This window comes from Pezoporus wallicus, unplaced genomic scaffold, assembly GCF_028554395.1.
Source record: "Pezoporus wallicus isolate ANWC-B61680 ecotype Strahan unplaced genomic scaffold, APGP_CSIRO_Pwel_v1 contig_8013, whole genome shotgun sequence".
Classification (NCBI taxonomy): domain Eukaryota; kingdom Metazoa; phylum Chordata; class Aves; order Psittaciformes; family Psittacidae; genus Pezoporus; species Pezoporus wallicus.
The window spans coordinates 1,822,544-1,838,637 of NW_026636761.1; the positions used below are offsets into that span (position 1 = coordinate 1,822,544).

Genomic DNA, 16,094 nt, shown 5'->3' on the forward strand with positions numbered 1-16,094 from the left:
TCCTCTTTGCCATCCAGGTAAACCCGATTTCCAGAAAGCAAATAACAATATATCCCTCCTCTACAAACTCTGCAAATTAAACTACTCATAACTGATTCATTCCTCCAAAATCCCTCTGACATAAAATGGGATTAGCCATATACTTCAGTGAAGGATTTCTGTAATGAAAAATCAAAGTTTCAAATGATGTTCTATACCTGCAAGATCTTCTTTGGAAGAAACGAGTCGAGGAGAGCTGTTACCTGGCTCAATTCTTAATGACAATCTGGAAAAGAAGATAATTAAATGAAAGTTATAATATTATAAGCTACCCTGCTTCACTGTGTTTTTTATGATGCACTCGTTGCCTTCTCAGCACTCCAGTACATCTTGATCTTCCAGTGCATATGACTTTTGCCACCTCTCATGTTTACACACTCTCGACATTTATAGGTTCTTTGTTCTGTACCAGTTTGACAAAAAAAATTGTGGAGAGCCACAATGTTAAGTAAACTTTAATGGAATAGGCTTAAACCCAAAGGAAATAACTGCTGTCATTGCACAGCATTACGCACGCAGAGTTGTGAAGGTTTCAAGCTACAGACTGCAGTTCTCTGCTGGATAAAAACACCAGTGAAAGCCTTTTGTACTAAAGACATGCACAAGAGCGGGATGGGATGGATGACAACAGATGACAACCACCTGAGACAGCATTTCAAAACCAAAGTTTATGCAAAACAGAACACTCATTTCAACTTGTTTCATGTAACAGTTGTTCTCTAACCAGCAGCAAACAACCCTTCTCCCCCGAACCTGTCACTGTTCCACAAATACTTATTTCTTTCTTCTGTTTCTGTCTGTACAAGGGAGCTGTTACTTATCCGTCCCCACATGTGGTAACTGCATGTTGCAGTTTCTGCCAGCTTTGAAGAACTCATCTCTGATGTTCTTTCCTTATGTTGTTATCAAAGACGTTATTCAGTTTTACTAGTCCCCTGTGGCAACAGCCACAATTTATTTGGTCACTGTGGAAACATTTTTCTAATAAGCCCATAGCAAAAAGATACAACTGCAATTCAGTCAATGTAAGCAAATAGCTTCTCCCTTTTACAGTGATGTGGTTTGTAATGCACTCCTCTGAAAATGTAATCTAGCTATTCAACATAAAAAAACACAGGATGTGTTAAAAGAATAAGAAATAAATATGAGCCTAAATTTGAACGATGTTAAACATAAAATACTCATGGTGACACATTTAACAAAATATTGACGATAAACTGTGAGAAAAGGGAATATATTCTGACAAGGAGATGTCACCCCTCGACCACCTTCTCTCCTGTTCACTCTCACACCCAGAGGGCTGGAAACAATAGGAAACATTTTCATTCCAAAGAGATACTGACAGTCAGTACAGTCTCAACCAGCCTTGGCTTGTTTGCCACCACCCAAATTCATTTTTGCAATTCCTCTGACACTGCATTTTCCACTGAGCAGCACAAGTTCCATGCGTGTACACGCATGCTCTGCTCTCACCTCACCTCATATGCAGAAAATGAAATATGCACCCAGTCTTGAACACAGTTCTATTTCATGGAAGGATTCTCTCCAGCACAGGATGGAACTACTTCTAGGATAGTGAAGCTACTTTTACATAATTCTCCTAATATTAGGCAAGTAAAAGAAGACAGGGAATAGCCTTACATGAAGAAGAAATTTAGCTGCTCCATGAGGAGGCTGAACAAAACTTACTCGTCTTTTCTGAGACAAGACTTAAGTTGCAGTAAAGCAGTTCAAGCCTCAAAGCTGTCACTCAGAGCATTTCTGACCAGCATTTGTGTATGAAGCAGAATGGGTCTGATGTATCTTGAACATTTTCAGCTGCCTATGTAGCACTTAAACAGTAGGTCCAACAGCTTCTGGAAGCTTCACTGTCCCCAAGAATGAACTGTGGAAGAGCAGCCAAGTCACAATTATAGCTATTGATCAATAGCTCGAGTGTGAGGTGTCCCTGCCCATGGCAGGGGGGTTGGAACTTGATGATCTTAAGGTCCTTTCCAACCTAAACCATTCTATGAATCTATATGGCCGCTGGAACACTAGAAATCTCAGGCTAACACAGTGCTGCCTAGCTAAGGAGAAAACTGCACACCTGGGGACAAGCACTGTCTTACACCCCTGAAGGAGGAAGAAGATCCTGCAGCAGCTGCATCTGGTACCTATGAAGGCTACCTCTGCATCTGGTACCAGTAACGCCCTGAGATAACAAAGATTAGCAATACATTTTGGATATAGCTGGAAGGAATCTTGATGCTTTGGGTCCTGGTTTTTCTCCCTTAGTCTTGTAACCAGCAAAAGTTGTAATTTCTCAGCTTCTGCAGAGAACAGCGTATAGGCTGAGCAAAAAAGACCTATTATTTTTAGGTTATGACATCATTGTCAGGGGTTTTCTGGAGTGTTCCTACTTGCTGACAAGCACAAACCTAAAGCGAGCAATTGGACTGGCACAAAAATTGTGGAGAAGAGCTTGTTTATATAAAGTGGCTGCCAAATTTCCCTTTTCAGTGCAACTGAGGTTCTCATTTGGCAAAATGTGTGTTGGGATCCTGCCAATACATTTTAGGGCAACTATCTAAGCTTCTCTCCCTGACAGCCTGGTACTGAGATAGTTCTGTTCTCTCTGCCAAAGGTCAAGCATCCATCTCTTCAGAGCACACTAATGCTGTCCCTGGCTCAAAAAGAGTGGTCACTTTAAAGAGAAAGAAAGATGAGATTCTTTTCCACTATAAGAACTTAGAAGTCTTTGCCTTTTTAAGGCTTACAGTTTCTTCTGGCATGGGACCAGAAAATGCTATAAAACTGAAGACCTACTAGGGAAAACCGAGAGGAAAATGTGAAATCAAATATTCAAAACAAAATTCAAAAACTTCTGCACAAATACAAAGATAGAAGAGGCATCAGAGTTCTCCTTCAGGGCAGTTGTGTGCAGTTTTGATGAATAGACTTTAATTTAAAGCTTTATTCTGATGAAACAAAGGTGGCAGAAAAAGGTCAAACTTTTCCAATGTACAGAAACTGCAGCAACTTCACTATGCTAAGAATCAAGTATTTCCCTCTTTTTAATATCTCTTGTGAGATCAGTCCAGATTTTCCTTGCCATAGTAAAGCCTAGAAAGAAAACTCCTAAATTTGACTGAAATAGTCTCAGAAATAACTAAAGCAGAAGAAGTTGTACTAAGTCTTTAAGATACACCAAATACCTTCCAGCATTATCAGCAAGGCTGCAGCTAAAGTTAAAATGATTTTCAGATTTAAGCTGGAATTACTCATGACTTGTAGTTCTTCAAAGTATTCTGTTACAGTATCATATACTCACAGAAACCACTTGTTTAATCTATTTTTCTTAAGATATTACAGTTCATGAAAGCTGTTGTATATATAGTGTTAACATTGATGCATCATCAGGAAACTCCATCTAAAAACCACATTAAGCAACATGACCACTTTCTTGAACCCAATCCAAGAGCTGTAAAGCCTGTACTAACCACAGTTCTTCACTACATCACTACTATAGTTTTTCTGTATGTTCATGATTTTAATGAAGCATAGAATTTTGTGGGTAATTAGTAAATAATGACTGTTAAATATTAATACTGAGATTTAAATCTCAGACTACTCTTAACGAAGTCATGGATTGCCTGAGCTTTTCAAAAAGCTGTGCACGATGCTAATGTTCAATATGCATCTGTTGCACAACGCATCTCTATTTGTGAGCACATACAATGTCTGGAGGCTGAGAAAAGGGAAAACATACGTATTCTATCATTGGTACTCTGGCACGAATTCCAATTCCATGAAGCAGATAAATTTTGCTATGAAAAAAAGTCAAACACATTCTTTTTTCCAAATAATTTTCCTACAGAAACATCACTACGCTCAGTATCTGTGATCAACCAGCCACAAAAGCACAAACCATAGTCAAGCATGATCTTTCACAGTGAACTACCTTCAGCCAATGACTTTCTGTTCCACTTTAAATCAAACTAATAGCCAAGTGATCTTTCCATTAAATTCCACAAAATCTGAAGAAAAGAACAGTACTTACTTATAATTATCATCTTCTACGAACTTCTGAAGTTCTTCAATGTAACGAACAGACTTCAAATACTTTTGCACATGGGGCAGTGTTGTAAGATGATCTGTGGAGTGTTCAAACAGAAGATGAACATTAATGTCACCCAAAATTCCTCATTCTTTCACGTTGGGCTTTTTTGTTTGGGGGTTCGTTTGTTTTTTTTTTCCTAGTTCTTATGGTTACCTTAATGGAAACTGAGATTTTAAACATTCCTAAATAATAAATCAGGCAGAAACATGAAGAGACTTAAAAAAATTAGAATGCTGAATACCAAGAAACAAAGACACTAAGTTCAGAATGACAGGAAAATCCCTTGACATCTAGTCAGGAACACGCCTTGTAGTATCTAACATATCGTCTCTGAAAGACAACTCTTTTAAAAGGCACCTATTATTCCAGAATATTATTTCTTCAAGGCCATGCTTTAATTGTCATTCTCATTTCAACAAAAGCACTAAAAATTAATGTACAGCAATACAGAAAGCCACCAAAACTGTAAAAAGGAAGGATTAGTGACATAATGAGGTTTCTTTGTCCAAGTATTCAGACAAAATGAAACTCATAGTAAGAACATGATAGCTGAATAATCAAGCTATTCAGAATCATACACTATTATGGCTAGTCCCTTTGAATACACTATAACACCCAAGCTGACAGCAAAGGACCAGAACTGAATACTTAAGCATACACAAGTGATTTCTCACCTCCTTTTTTTCACAATCTAAATTCTTTTTTTTCCTATTCAAAACTCTCCAAAACTGTAGCATTTAAATGTTCTGAACTTACTCAATTCTGCAGCTGCTCTCAATGTTTCCCAACTTATTTCACGTTTAAGCTAAGAAAAGTTATGCTAAGTCACCAACAGCACTCTGAGTATTCATCAACAGCCCCAAACCAGCACATTTCTTGACATAAGGCTTCACTAACCGCCTAGAAAATTTGAGAGTAAAATGCTGTTAACAAAAAGGAACAGCCCCTCAAGTTCCTCACTTCATCAACAAGTGAGGTATGTGGAAAAGCTTAACACACAATTTTACAATTGTTGTGTAGATAGCAGTATTTGTATTTCATTTTGTAAACGTATCAGTATGCTAACAATAAAACTAAGACATTCTATGCTCCAAAGACATCATACCTACTGCAAAGGAAAGATATTAAGATGTTTCTGACTGCCTCTGATGGGAACAGAATATAACCCAAATGCAATAGCTGTACTTGAAAATATGTCATTTGTAGTCCACATTTTGCAGTAAACTCTGCTCAACTTCTGTTATAGCTCTTACAATTAAGAGTAAATGCATATTTGCTTAATTTACTGGTAAGACTGAAATTGCACAGAAGGAGAAGCTACATTACTTACTAGTGTTCAACTCTACCAACGTTAGCCTCTTGTGTTGCCTTTACACAGGACTGAAACCACACAATATTGTACTACAGAATTTTTAGTTAAGCCTTAACAGGTACAAAAGATTTACCAACCATAGTTACAGGAGACTTGCAGATCAGCTATTATTCGGAGAATATTGTTCATTTGATTGGATCTTTGTTCATTCTCCATAATGCTGCCTGAAGCAGGATATGCAGAATCAATGTAGATTAAATCCAGGAGATAAATTCCTGAAACAAACAAACCAATCAACCAATTGGTCTACGTTTCAACCACAAATAATTGAATCATTTTTCATGAACAGAACCGCCAGCAACTATTCACCCCCATTGTGGTCTGGGCCCATCACACAAGAGAGCTTCGGATTTGCTTGGTGAAAAAACTTCAGAATCAGTGCTTGAGTTCTATGACACCTCTTGAAAAGATTTTGCAATTCTATAGGCTAACATCTGCTATGAGTACTTTGCAGGACCATGTCAAGGACACTAAGAAAAGAAAAGTGACAGCTGCTATGAACTGCTAATGACAGTACAGGCAGCATGCATGAAGCTGACAGTGAGCACAACAGCCTCTGGCCACCAGCTTCACTACCACTATTTACCACATGAAGATATTACTGCATGTTCTGGCTGAGGCTCTAGGCTGCATTTGCTGGAGCAACTGCTCGAGGAGGTGATATTTAGCTTTTGATCATGTGATGATTTAAAAAAAGCAGAAAGAAAAGGCATTTATTTCTTAATGTCTTAATTGAAAGAATGGCAGTTATTTGCCTAGGCCCAGATTTCTCAGTGAGACGCAAAGATGCTGACTGTTCTTCCTTGTGCTGCACTTTTCCAAAGCGCTAGTTGACGAGACAAAATATCTGGTTGGTAAGGAAGCCTATTATAGTCACAGAAGTCACGTGTAGCAAGATGTCAGGTATCTTCATCACCATAAATATACTTACATCCAGTGTTTGTATGTTGTATGGTACTTCTACCTTTACACATTATGAGAAAAAGGCAGACTTAAGGCTGAAATAAATCCATGATAAAGTATAAGATCTTTTACATAGTACCCATCTGCTTTTTATCAACACATGCCATTCAGTTTCACACAAACTATTTCGATTTTTACTGAGCTTCTATTACAGCCCTAGAACAGTCAGACAGCAATCACAAACGAAGGGGAAAATACTAACTGGGAAGTATACACAATCATCAAGTTTGAGAAAACTGGATCTTCACTGTAATTACATACAAAGTTTTAGGTTTCAGCTCTGGAAAACTGAAAGATAATTCTACAACACAGCCTTGCAAAACTCATGAAAGCAACTATGAAAGCATAATGCAAGGCTCATCTATTTACTTCAGCAGCTAATGGAATGTGTTTAAATGAAGATGCGGAAGAGTACCACTCTTGCCTTTTGTGAGGATACTTTCATCAGTTTCAGTATTTCAATTGTATGAGTGCAGCTAAGGAGTACAGAGGCTCTGAGTGTGTGTGTAAAATCAGTTCAGTTTAGGACTTCCAGCTATGCTCTCTGTTGATCAGACCCTGGGTGCAATCATAGGATGGAAAAAAGTTGTAATGCACAGTACTCTGTGGCTCAACAAAGTCTGCTGAGGTAGAGTTGTAACAATACACTTCATCATCTTCAGTGTGTCCTTGGCCACATAGGCACTTTGTGCAAAGACGCCCTGCAGTAAGTGAGAGCAATCACTGTATAAAGGAGACTTGCTGCTCTTTTGCTTCTTCATGGAGCCATGCGACACCCAGGGATACCCAAACTAGACAATACAAGAAAGAAATTGTGGCTTCACCCATTCTTAACATAGGTTTTGCTTTTCCAAATTTAAAAAATCCCGTAACTGCACAATCTGCAGGAAATACGAAGTACTTAGATTTATAATCACATAACTTTGAACACAAGTTTGCAAACAGTTCATGCAAAACTTACACAAACACAAAGCCATTGCCAGTAGTGATAAAGAATAATGAAGTGGATGCAACCCGAATACTGTAATACCATTTACAGTAGAAATCTTTTATGTATAGTCTTTGATATTTTGACTTCTACTGACAAAATGAGGTGCAGATCAGATTCTGCTGGATGTGCAATTCTAAGAGGAAATCACAGTTTACACAGTGAACTTACAGCAAAATATAACTATGTTCTAGCATGACTAAAACAGTCTTTTTGCATCTCTAAACTTAATGCTTCTGTATAAATTAAACAACCCAAAATAACCTGTGCATGATGATTTGTGTCACTCTGCACTCCATACAGAATGGAAGCTCAACCAATGGAGGCAGCTCAAAGCAGAAGAAACTAAACTGATGGATGCCAATAAAAAAAAATCAGACTTAATATGCTGGAATATAGCAAAACATATTCTCTGTAAATTCACATCAAGCTCACACCTTTTCAGGAGTGGTCCTCTCCTGCCTCCTTTCAAAGCAAGAAGGATTAGTTTCTACTGATCTTTTTCTTAGTGTTACCAGACTTCACCTGGGCAGTGGCATTCTGAACTCTTCCATATATATGATGCAATAATAGGAATAGATGAGAATACATTTATTTTGCTCAGAGAAATACAAATTCTTCCCTTCAGCAAGACTTTAAGACCTGCTTCTCAAAGGAAAGGCTTGGGGTTGCCATATGCCAAAGAAAACATACAGTACTAGTTTTTCAAACCTTGGCTTACATTTGTGCTACTGTGCACTGAGAAAGCTCTCTAAGATGTGAAGCCACCAGGATATTTTCCAGAGGGTGAGCTCATGGGCAGCTGCTTCCACAGACAAAACATTTTCCAGTGATACTGACTTTTCTCCATTGTTACTAGAACTGATTTTGCAGCTGGATATTGTGTGCAGACAACACAGTATTTATTACCTTATGGCATCATGGAAATAACACCACAGAAGTAGGAAAAGCATGGCCAAATAATCCAAAACTAAATTTATCAATGAATTCTCACTGTGTGAAAGCAACTGATTGTTTTTAAATTGGCAAAAAGAATTCTAATACCCAGCTCTTAATTTTGTATTTCAGAGCTCAAAGTAAGCAGTAATGGTACTGACAGTTTCAAGACAGAGAAACTGAAGTACAACAACAAGGTGACCCTGAAATGTCAGTTAACACCACCCAGATGATACAGTTTGAGGGCTCCATCCTCCAGACAACAACTTCCAAGGCTAAAGTTTTACTGAAAAAGTATTTATAGATAAGTGCAGTGCTCAGCAGGATGCAAATCTAAGTCTCAATATTTGTGCCTTCATTCATAGCTAAGCTGCTTTTATTACTTCTTTATTCAATACTCATGGCTTCTGAAGAAGAAAATAGTACTGATGCAGATAATAAGCACACTTTGCAGTTGATGGGTACTAACAACATACTCTTAAGAAAGATAATCTCAAGCCTTCCGAAATCAGTATTCAGCTTCACTCAATTCTGATGAACCTCAGTGCAAGCATATACAATTTTCATTAACAGCTATGGTGTGGGATTTCTTCCTCATTGAGACAGACTGACATAACATGCTATGAAAGACAGAATACTTTCAGTCAAGTAAATCACATGTACAGAGTTGAACCAGAGGGAAAAGCTGGATGGTACTACTTTAAACCACAGTGACATTTACTTTAAATTTGGGTTCAGATTTTCTGTTCTGGCACAGATTTCTTTGACCTGGGCAAGTTATTGTTATCCTCTACTTCCCACAAGTTCAGGGAGATAGACAGAATTGCTCTGTCAGAAAGACCTCAGGAAAATAAACATTATGACTGGGAAAACTTAACAAAAGTGGATTAAATTATAGAAAATACATAATTATGTACAGCTATGAAGGAGCAGCACCGTGTATTCTCAACAATTCAGAAGTTCAAATATCTTGGGGGGGGGGGGGGGCTGTGACAATTTGCAAGCAGAAGGTGTAATAAAAAACTTACAGTACCTAAAAATGTCTCACAAGCACGCACTGTTGCAAAACTGATCATAAAAAAACCTGCAGATACAGAGTGAAAATTCGTATCATTCTCAGTTGTGTCCTTTTTTGTCTTTTATTTTTTTATAATGGATCTAAAACTATCCTGTGAAATAGTAGGGCTAACAACCCCAAAATTAAGGGGTTAAAGCATACTCCTACTGTATACTTTACATATACTTTAGTGCACAGTGCTCTGCAGTGCAATTCTGCAAATGCAAGTTAGGAAACACGGCTCTATGGTATTTTTGTTAGTCAGACATTCACTACTTTGCCACACAGAATTAGCTGATGTGGAAGTATTTCAAATTAGCCTCGGGACTTCCAATCTGTTATTCTTACTTAACATTTGTAACAGTCTTCCACACTTGTTTGGTAAATCGTACTGTTACTGTGACAACCACAAACACATTCTGTAAGAGGAAAAAAAAAAAAGAAGTTAAATGTTTTAATGCACAAATTTAGTTCCCTACTGATCATCACGTACACTTTCTGAAGATATTCACAACCCAGAAGCCCCTGAATGCACAGATCCTGCTCTCTAACGTGGATGTCTGGGTATTATAGAGCATTCTTTCAGTACAGGAAGCACTGTCTACAAGACACGCAGTAACTGCCATGCATAACAGAAGGAAACCTATGGAAAGTAATTATTTTCCCTTCTTTCTCCCCAAAAGTTAAATAATGACACTGGTTTGATAGGAAAACCAGAAGAGACAAAAATATGTTTCAAATTTGTAGTCAGCTATATTTATGAAAGCCTTTTCCCACATACAGTAGAATGTTTGTATCATACTAAATAAAGCAGAAGGCAGCAAGAAAGCAACTTATCAATTAAGTAAGTGGTAAAAAGTCCAAATCACTGCAGTCAGCAGTCTGTAAAACCAAAGACGCCATTCTTAGGAGATTAGCTCATAGTCAGCAACGCCAACAGTTTTGTGGTATCACTGGTTTCAAGAAGACTGGATATTTTCCATGGACTAAGGGCTGGAAAATTTTTCTACAAACCCAAATGTATATCCTGGTTAACCTTGGTAGGACTTGGCGTACTCTGGAAACAACTGAAGACAAATCTCTGCCAACGCAACAACATGTGATTTGTAAAATATATTGCTGATGCAGTGGCCAAGTGAATGGGATCACTCACAGGGAAGTAAAGGTGGGATTACAACCAGGTTTATCACTTCTATGGGATGTCAGGTACCCAGAGCGTGGCATCAGGATCACACACATGCACAAATGGAGAACTATAATGAGGCCAAGTCAAAAAGACAAAAACTTTATCAATTAAAAAGGTCTGTATCATTTTTACTTATACAGTTCCAAATTCCCCAACAGGCATTCTTGCCATCCTCTGGCATCTTCCCCCTGCGAATCGTCAGCTCGTGAGAGTGCAAATACTCATAACACCATAAAAGTCTTCTTAAAACACAGGTAAAAGCAATGCCTGTAACGAGGTTGCCAGTAAGTTACTAAGAGGGGAAACAGCTACTATGACTCCTTTCTCAAGATTATTTCTTCAATACGAGGATGAAATCAAAGATAAGTTTTCTGCATTTCTGTATTCTGGTTTCAGAACCAGAAAACAGTACTTGAGCGCCACGTTACCACTCTGGGCTTGTCTATACCTGGAAAGCATAGACAGACTATTTTGGAATATTTACTCTGGAACACACAGTCTATTACAGGCCCAGCATTCCTCAAGTATGATCACACACAAATTGAGACATTCACTGGAAGAACTACTTCAGTAAGTTTTCAGTGTTAACACCATTCACTGGAATAAAACTTTGAGATCATTCACGCAAATTCAGGGTTCAAAAGCTGTGTCAGTGCATAGTTACCTATGCATAGTGTAACTAATACACAATAACTCCACCTCTACTAATCAAACAGAAACCCCCAAATTATTCACAAATTGAAGTGAACATTCTGAACATTATTTTACTTCAGAGACACCAACTAAATGTAACTGGAAACAACAAATGGTATCCTGTACAACTAGTTAAAATAGTTATAATCTGTTACGCCTCTGTCAGAACACAAGCAAAGATCAGTATATATTTTTAGAGAGACAATACTTCAAGTATTGGAAGACTGACAATTACAGTAATGGCAAATACCTCTTTTTTTTAAAGGGTAACATTACCAATGGAAACTACACTGCCATTATTATAGTATATGCATGAGTACAAAAGTAGTTCCACTCACAAGCAACAGCTTCAACAGGATGTAATGAGCAACTACATTATTCCTAAACAAGTACACTGAAAGGCATGAGAATCTTTAAATTCAAGTGTTCATTCAACAAAAGTCAAAGAACTCCAGCCCTGATGCAACTTTTAATTCCACCCTCTGTGAAGAGCAGCTCCCATACTGCCCTATAGTGCCCTTTTTCTTTTGGCTCCTTCGAAAGGAAGAAACAGAAATAATCATCACCAGAAAAAGGGAAAGGGCTCAGATCCCACTATCTTCTCAGAAGCTGCAGCACTTACTCAAGCCTTAGCTTGAATACATGAACTGTTTAAATATCCCTGCTCTGACCTACAAGGAGTAAAGTAACTCCCCAACCATCTGTGATTTTTAAGAAAGCAGCAATACAAATTTAACTTTATTGTTAAGGTAGATTATAACATGCAGTTTGCAGGAAATGTTGCCTGCAATAGAATGCAATGTTACTACATGCACAGAGGTGGCAACCAAACAGAATACAGATCGTTTTCAAAAGGGATTAAAGACAAGCGTTTTAGATCTCCTTGGCAACAGTGAGACAACATCTGGAATAGTGCAGCACAGTCCTGGTACACCTCTGTACAGGACAGACGTCAGACTGGAGAGACTGGCACAGGACTACTGAACTTGCCTGAGAGCAAGAGCACTTAACAGTTGAGGACAGACCTAAACCACTGGACTTGTGCAGCCTTGTTCATTCCATCCTAAAACTCTGCATACATCTGTACATCCTGAAACGCAGACCTTTAATTATTTTGAGGCGTTTAAAAGTATATTACACAAGGTGCTATACTGCAGCGTTGATATGTTAAAAATGAAATAAACAGGAGAAAATAAGTATAATTTTACAAGGCAGGTTACTCAAGATTCATTGGACATATAAAACAGAAAAAAAATTACTTATTTTCACTGGGAAAGTCAGCAAATGGAAAGCTGTGGGCATTTGGGTGAGTTTAGAAAGAATCAGTCTTCTCCCTGGTCCCAGTGTCTGACAACTGCTTGTTCCCTATTACAGCTCTACCCACAAACATTATTGTATAATGCTTACATTTTTCTTTCTCAGTCATACCTATTTTGTGTCCTGAGTCCTAAGAACAAAGATTAAGAACAAACCTAAAACAGCTTCATTTGCTAATCAGAAGAAGAACTGTAATTTCCTTCTTTAATCAAAAGCTCAGCACTGAAACATTCACCTCAGGCAGAGCACTCAAAAAACATTAAATTGCATTTCATTTTTCATATTTAACATTGTTCTGTACAGTTGGCTTTTTTTCCTAGAAATAAAGGAAAATAATTAGTTTTTCTGTGAAAGAAAATACATCACAAACAAAAGTGCCAATGCTTTTAACGGCAGTGTTACGGCTTCTACGAGTGTTACAGATGTAGACCAGCCTTTCCAAACTTCACTAACCTTCCCGTGGTTTCTCAGGTCTACCACTGCACATTTATTGGTAGACTGAACTAATGGTTAACACCAGCCCTGTTAGGAATACAAAGAATATAACAGTGAGTCAGTATGACAAGCATTTTCTACTAATGCTTGGCAGAGACGGATGGAAATACTAGTGCTTCTACAGAGACGTTTCAGCATGCTTAAAAATTCTCAAGTTTTCAAGGAAATGAAAGTTAACACCATTTCAGTGAACTGATTTTTCAATTTGACAGCTGATTTCAAGTGCTTCAGAGAAAACAGAACATTCCTAACAGACACTCCGTCTTCCCTTTTGATGTATCAAATCCTCAGCTGAGCAGCTTACGATCCTGTTGTGCCCCATGCAAACTAAGATTGTTGCTGATCTATATAAAGTTTTGCTCTTCTTTACTCAAGCACAGTGGTGACCTCAAAAGAAAATTTTCCAGACGCAAGGATTCTAATCCAAAAGGTCACTCCAGAGAGTCTGAACATCTAAGACTTCTCAGTCACTGGAACACCAAAGAAACCTGTTTAACTCAACAAACTCACTTCCAGCCATTTCTCTTGTCCACATTTAATGAAGGAGATAAAGTATTATCAGTGTTTCATCCTTCGGCATGCCAAAACTAAAAGAAGGAAACAATCCCATGGTGTTTCCTGAATACCCGCACTCTAATGGATCACTGCAATTAATAATTCCACCTTGGTCATTGTAGCAATAAAGCCTAACACAGAAAACCAGACAAATAAGTGAAGCATAAACCAAGTAACTTTCAAAGTAAGATACCAGTGTGTGAAAGAAAATGTTACCACTAATTCAGCTGGAATTATTTTCAGGAATTTATGCCCAAAATCACCTCCAAGTGGTGCAAATCAATCTCTTATCCACTGAAACAGTCTAAAAAATTCTGAAGCTACCTGGAGCTTCCTAGAAAAGCTTTTCCTCTGAACACATCACATTTTCTCAAAAGTACCATTTTCTTTTCTCCTAATGCTTTTCTCACCAATCAAGAAAAAAATCCAGAAGATTAAATACTGCAATAATGATTCATGCAAACATTCCCAAACATAGCCAGTGTCAGAAAGAAGATAGTGCTTAGAAAACGAATATAGGAAAAAGGCAAAGGTACAATAGTTGTTTTCCAGATGTAGCTTCCTGTCAGCAGTGAGCTGTGGTTTAGGGACTTCCTGAGATAGAGCTTGGATAAACACTTCTGTGTTTAAGTCTGGGTGGTATTTTTTTTAATGTTTCTTCTTTGAATCTGCCTGTTCGCTCTTTCTTTTTCCTGCTATTCCTACACACACAGGTTTTGGTTTTAACTTCTGGTTTCAAGTGATCTTCTGGCAAACGTATTCCGCAACTGAACTGCACTGCCTGAAAAAGATTACTCAGTTTGATTGCTCAAAGTTTGTGTTTTTAAGATTGGCACATTCTTATCTATTTTGTTTACCCAGAGCTTCCAATCACTGACTTAAAGTTAACTTCTATGACCATCTGTTTTACAGCATTTTCACTAGTTCTCAAAGCCAAGTCTAACATTGGCCCACTCCTTGGTGACTGAATTACTCTGGTGAAGACAACTGTCAGCTTTCACAGCCAGAAATAACTGGCTATTAGTACACTACTATTAGCAAGATGTTATTCCCCAATCATGGATTTAAATTCAAGCTGATGTCTGAGATTCTCAGTATGGAAAGCAAATGGAATAACTATGAAATGTTTTGAAAAAATCACATAATTCAGACTAAAGCCTTTAACAAAAGCAATGAACTCCACACACAGCATTACAGATCTAAGGAAAAGGCATTCCCAGTTGGTCCCAGCAGAACGCCAACTCCATTTTTCTCTTCAATCTTTTCCAAAGGGCAAACACCTCTTGTCACCCAAACGATTCTGATAACTGACACTGGCACATCCACTGAAGCTCCCTGTCACGTATCAAGCTGGCACAACTTTCTTTTTCCCAACAGACAAAATGGCAACAGGCTGAAGAAATCAGCCAGCTTTGTCATACCCAATTTGGCATGACCTATATATAAAAGTTTCAAGGAACAGGCCATCTAGACAGCTTTAAAAAAGACAGAAAGGTACTCAGCACCTCATCAGGAGGTTGATCTGTGTAATAATACGTTGTTTCCTATTCAGAAAAGAGGACTATAATAAAGACATGAGGTTTGCCTACTTTTGATCTTCCAAATACTTTTAACGCAGTTATCTGTAAGAGAACATTAATGACTAAAAAACTCACCACAAGGGTAGCCTCTATTTAGTCTCTTTCAATGGGTAAAGTTTTTAGGCATTAAACTGCACTTAAATAAGTGCCCTAAAATCAATAGCGCTTAAGTATATATTAAAGAGCTCAAAAGTGGTTACGGGCAATTTATAAATATGGTCCTAAATAACCAACTTTATCCTTGGGAAATCCTGCGTTTCCAAGAACCTTGGTGCTCCAGGGCATTACAGCGAGTTAAAAAACATGCATTTTTCCACAAAAGCAAAGAACCTGAATATGTTCATTCTCAAATACCAATTAAATACTCAAGCAGTAATCTAGGTATGGAATTGCCTTCCTAGCCTCGAAATAGTCAGGAATTTGGGAAAACCAGCCACACTCATGACAACCTGCTCCCTTGGAAGAAAACGTAATGGGCCTATTGCTAAGTCTGTCAAAAATTAATGGTTTGTCACTTTCTGGTTCAATTAAACTAGCCTTTTCACTACGGAACTAGTGAACTGGAAAAGCTTTGGGTTATGTGAAGAGCTTACCTGAACTCGAACAACTTTATTTCTGGGAACACGCCATTTCTTGATAACATCTACCTATGAAGGGAAAAACCATGGGGAATATCGGCGCTTCTCTGCCTAAAGCTGCCTTGCCTTCCTTCTCTGAGCATCACAGAGGAGCAGTCAGTAAATCCGAGCAGTGACCCCTATGCCTTTACCTCATCTCTCCACACCACCGAGCACACCGTGAGGAGATGACC

The 16,094-nt window shown here is 38.1% G+C and overlaps 1 protein-coding gene across 7 annotated transcripts in view; it reads right to left on the bottom strand.

The window, feature by feature from the left end:
- Window positions 1-16,094, bottom strand: part of RALGPS1 (Ral GEF with PH domain and SH3 binding motif 1) — a 75,808-nt gene that overhangs the window by 21,847 nt on the left and 37,867 nt on the right. For all 7 annotated transcript variants that reach the window (XM_057401636.1, XM_057401631.1, XM_057401632.1 and 4 more), the window contains 3 exons: window positions 5,591-5,728; window positions 4,082-4,175; window positions 198-265 (listed from right to left, as the gene is read on the bottom strand). In XM_057401636.1, coding sequence (XP_057257619.1) covers window positions 198-265; window positions 4,082-4,175; window positions 5,591-5,728 — 300 coding nt within the window. The remainder of the gene's footprint in view (window positions 1-197; window positions 266-4,081; window positions 4,176-5,590; window positions 5,729-16,094) is intronic.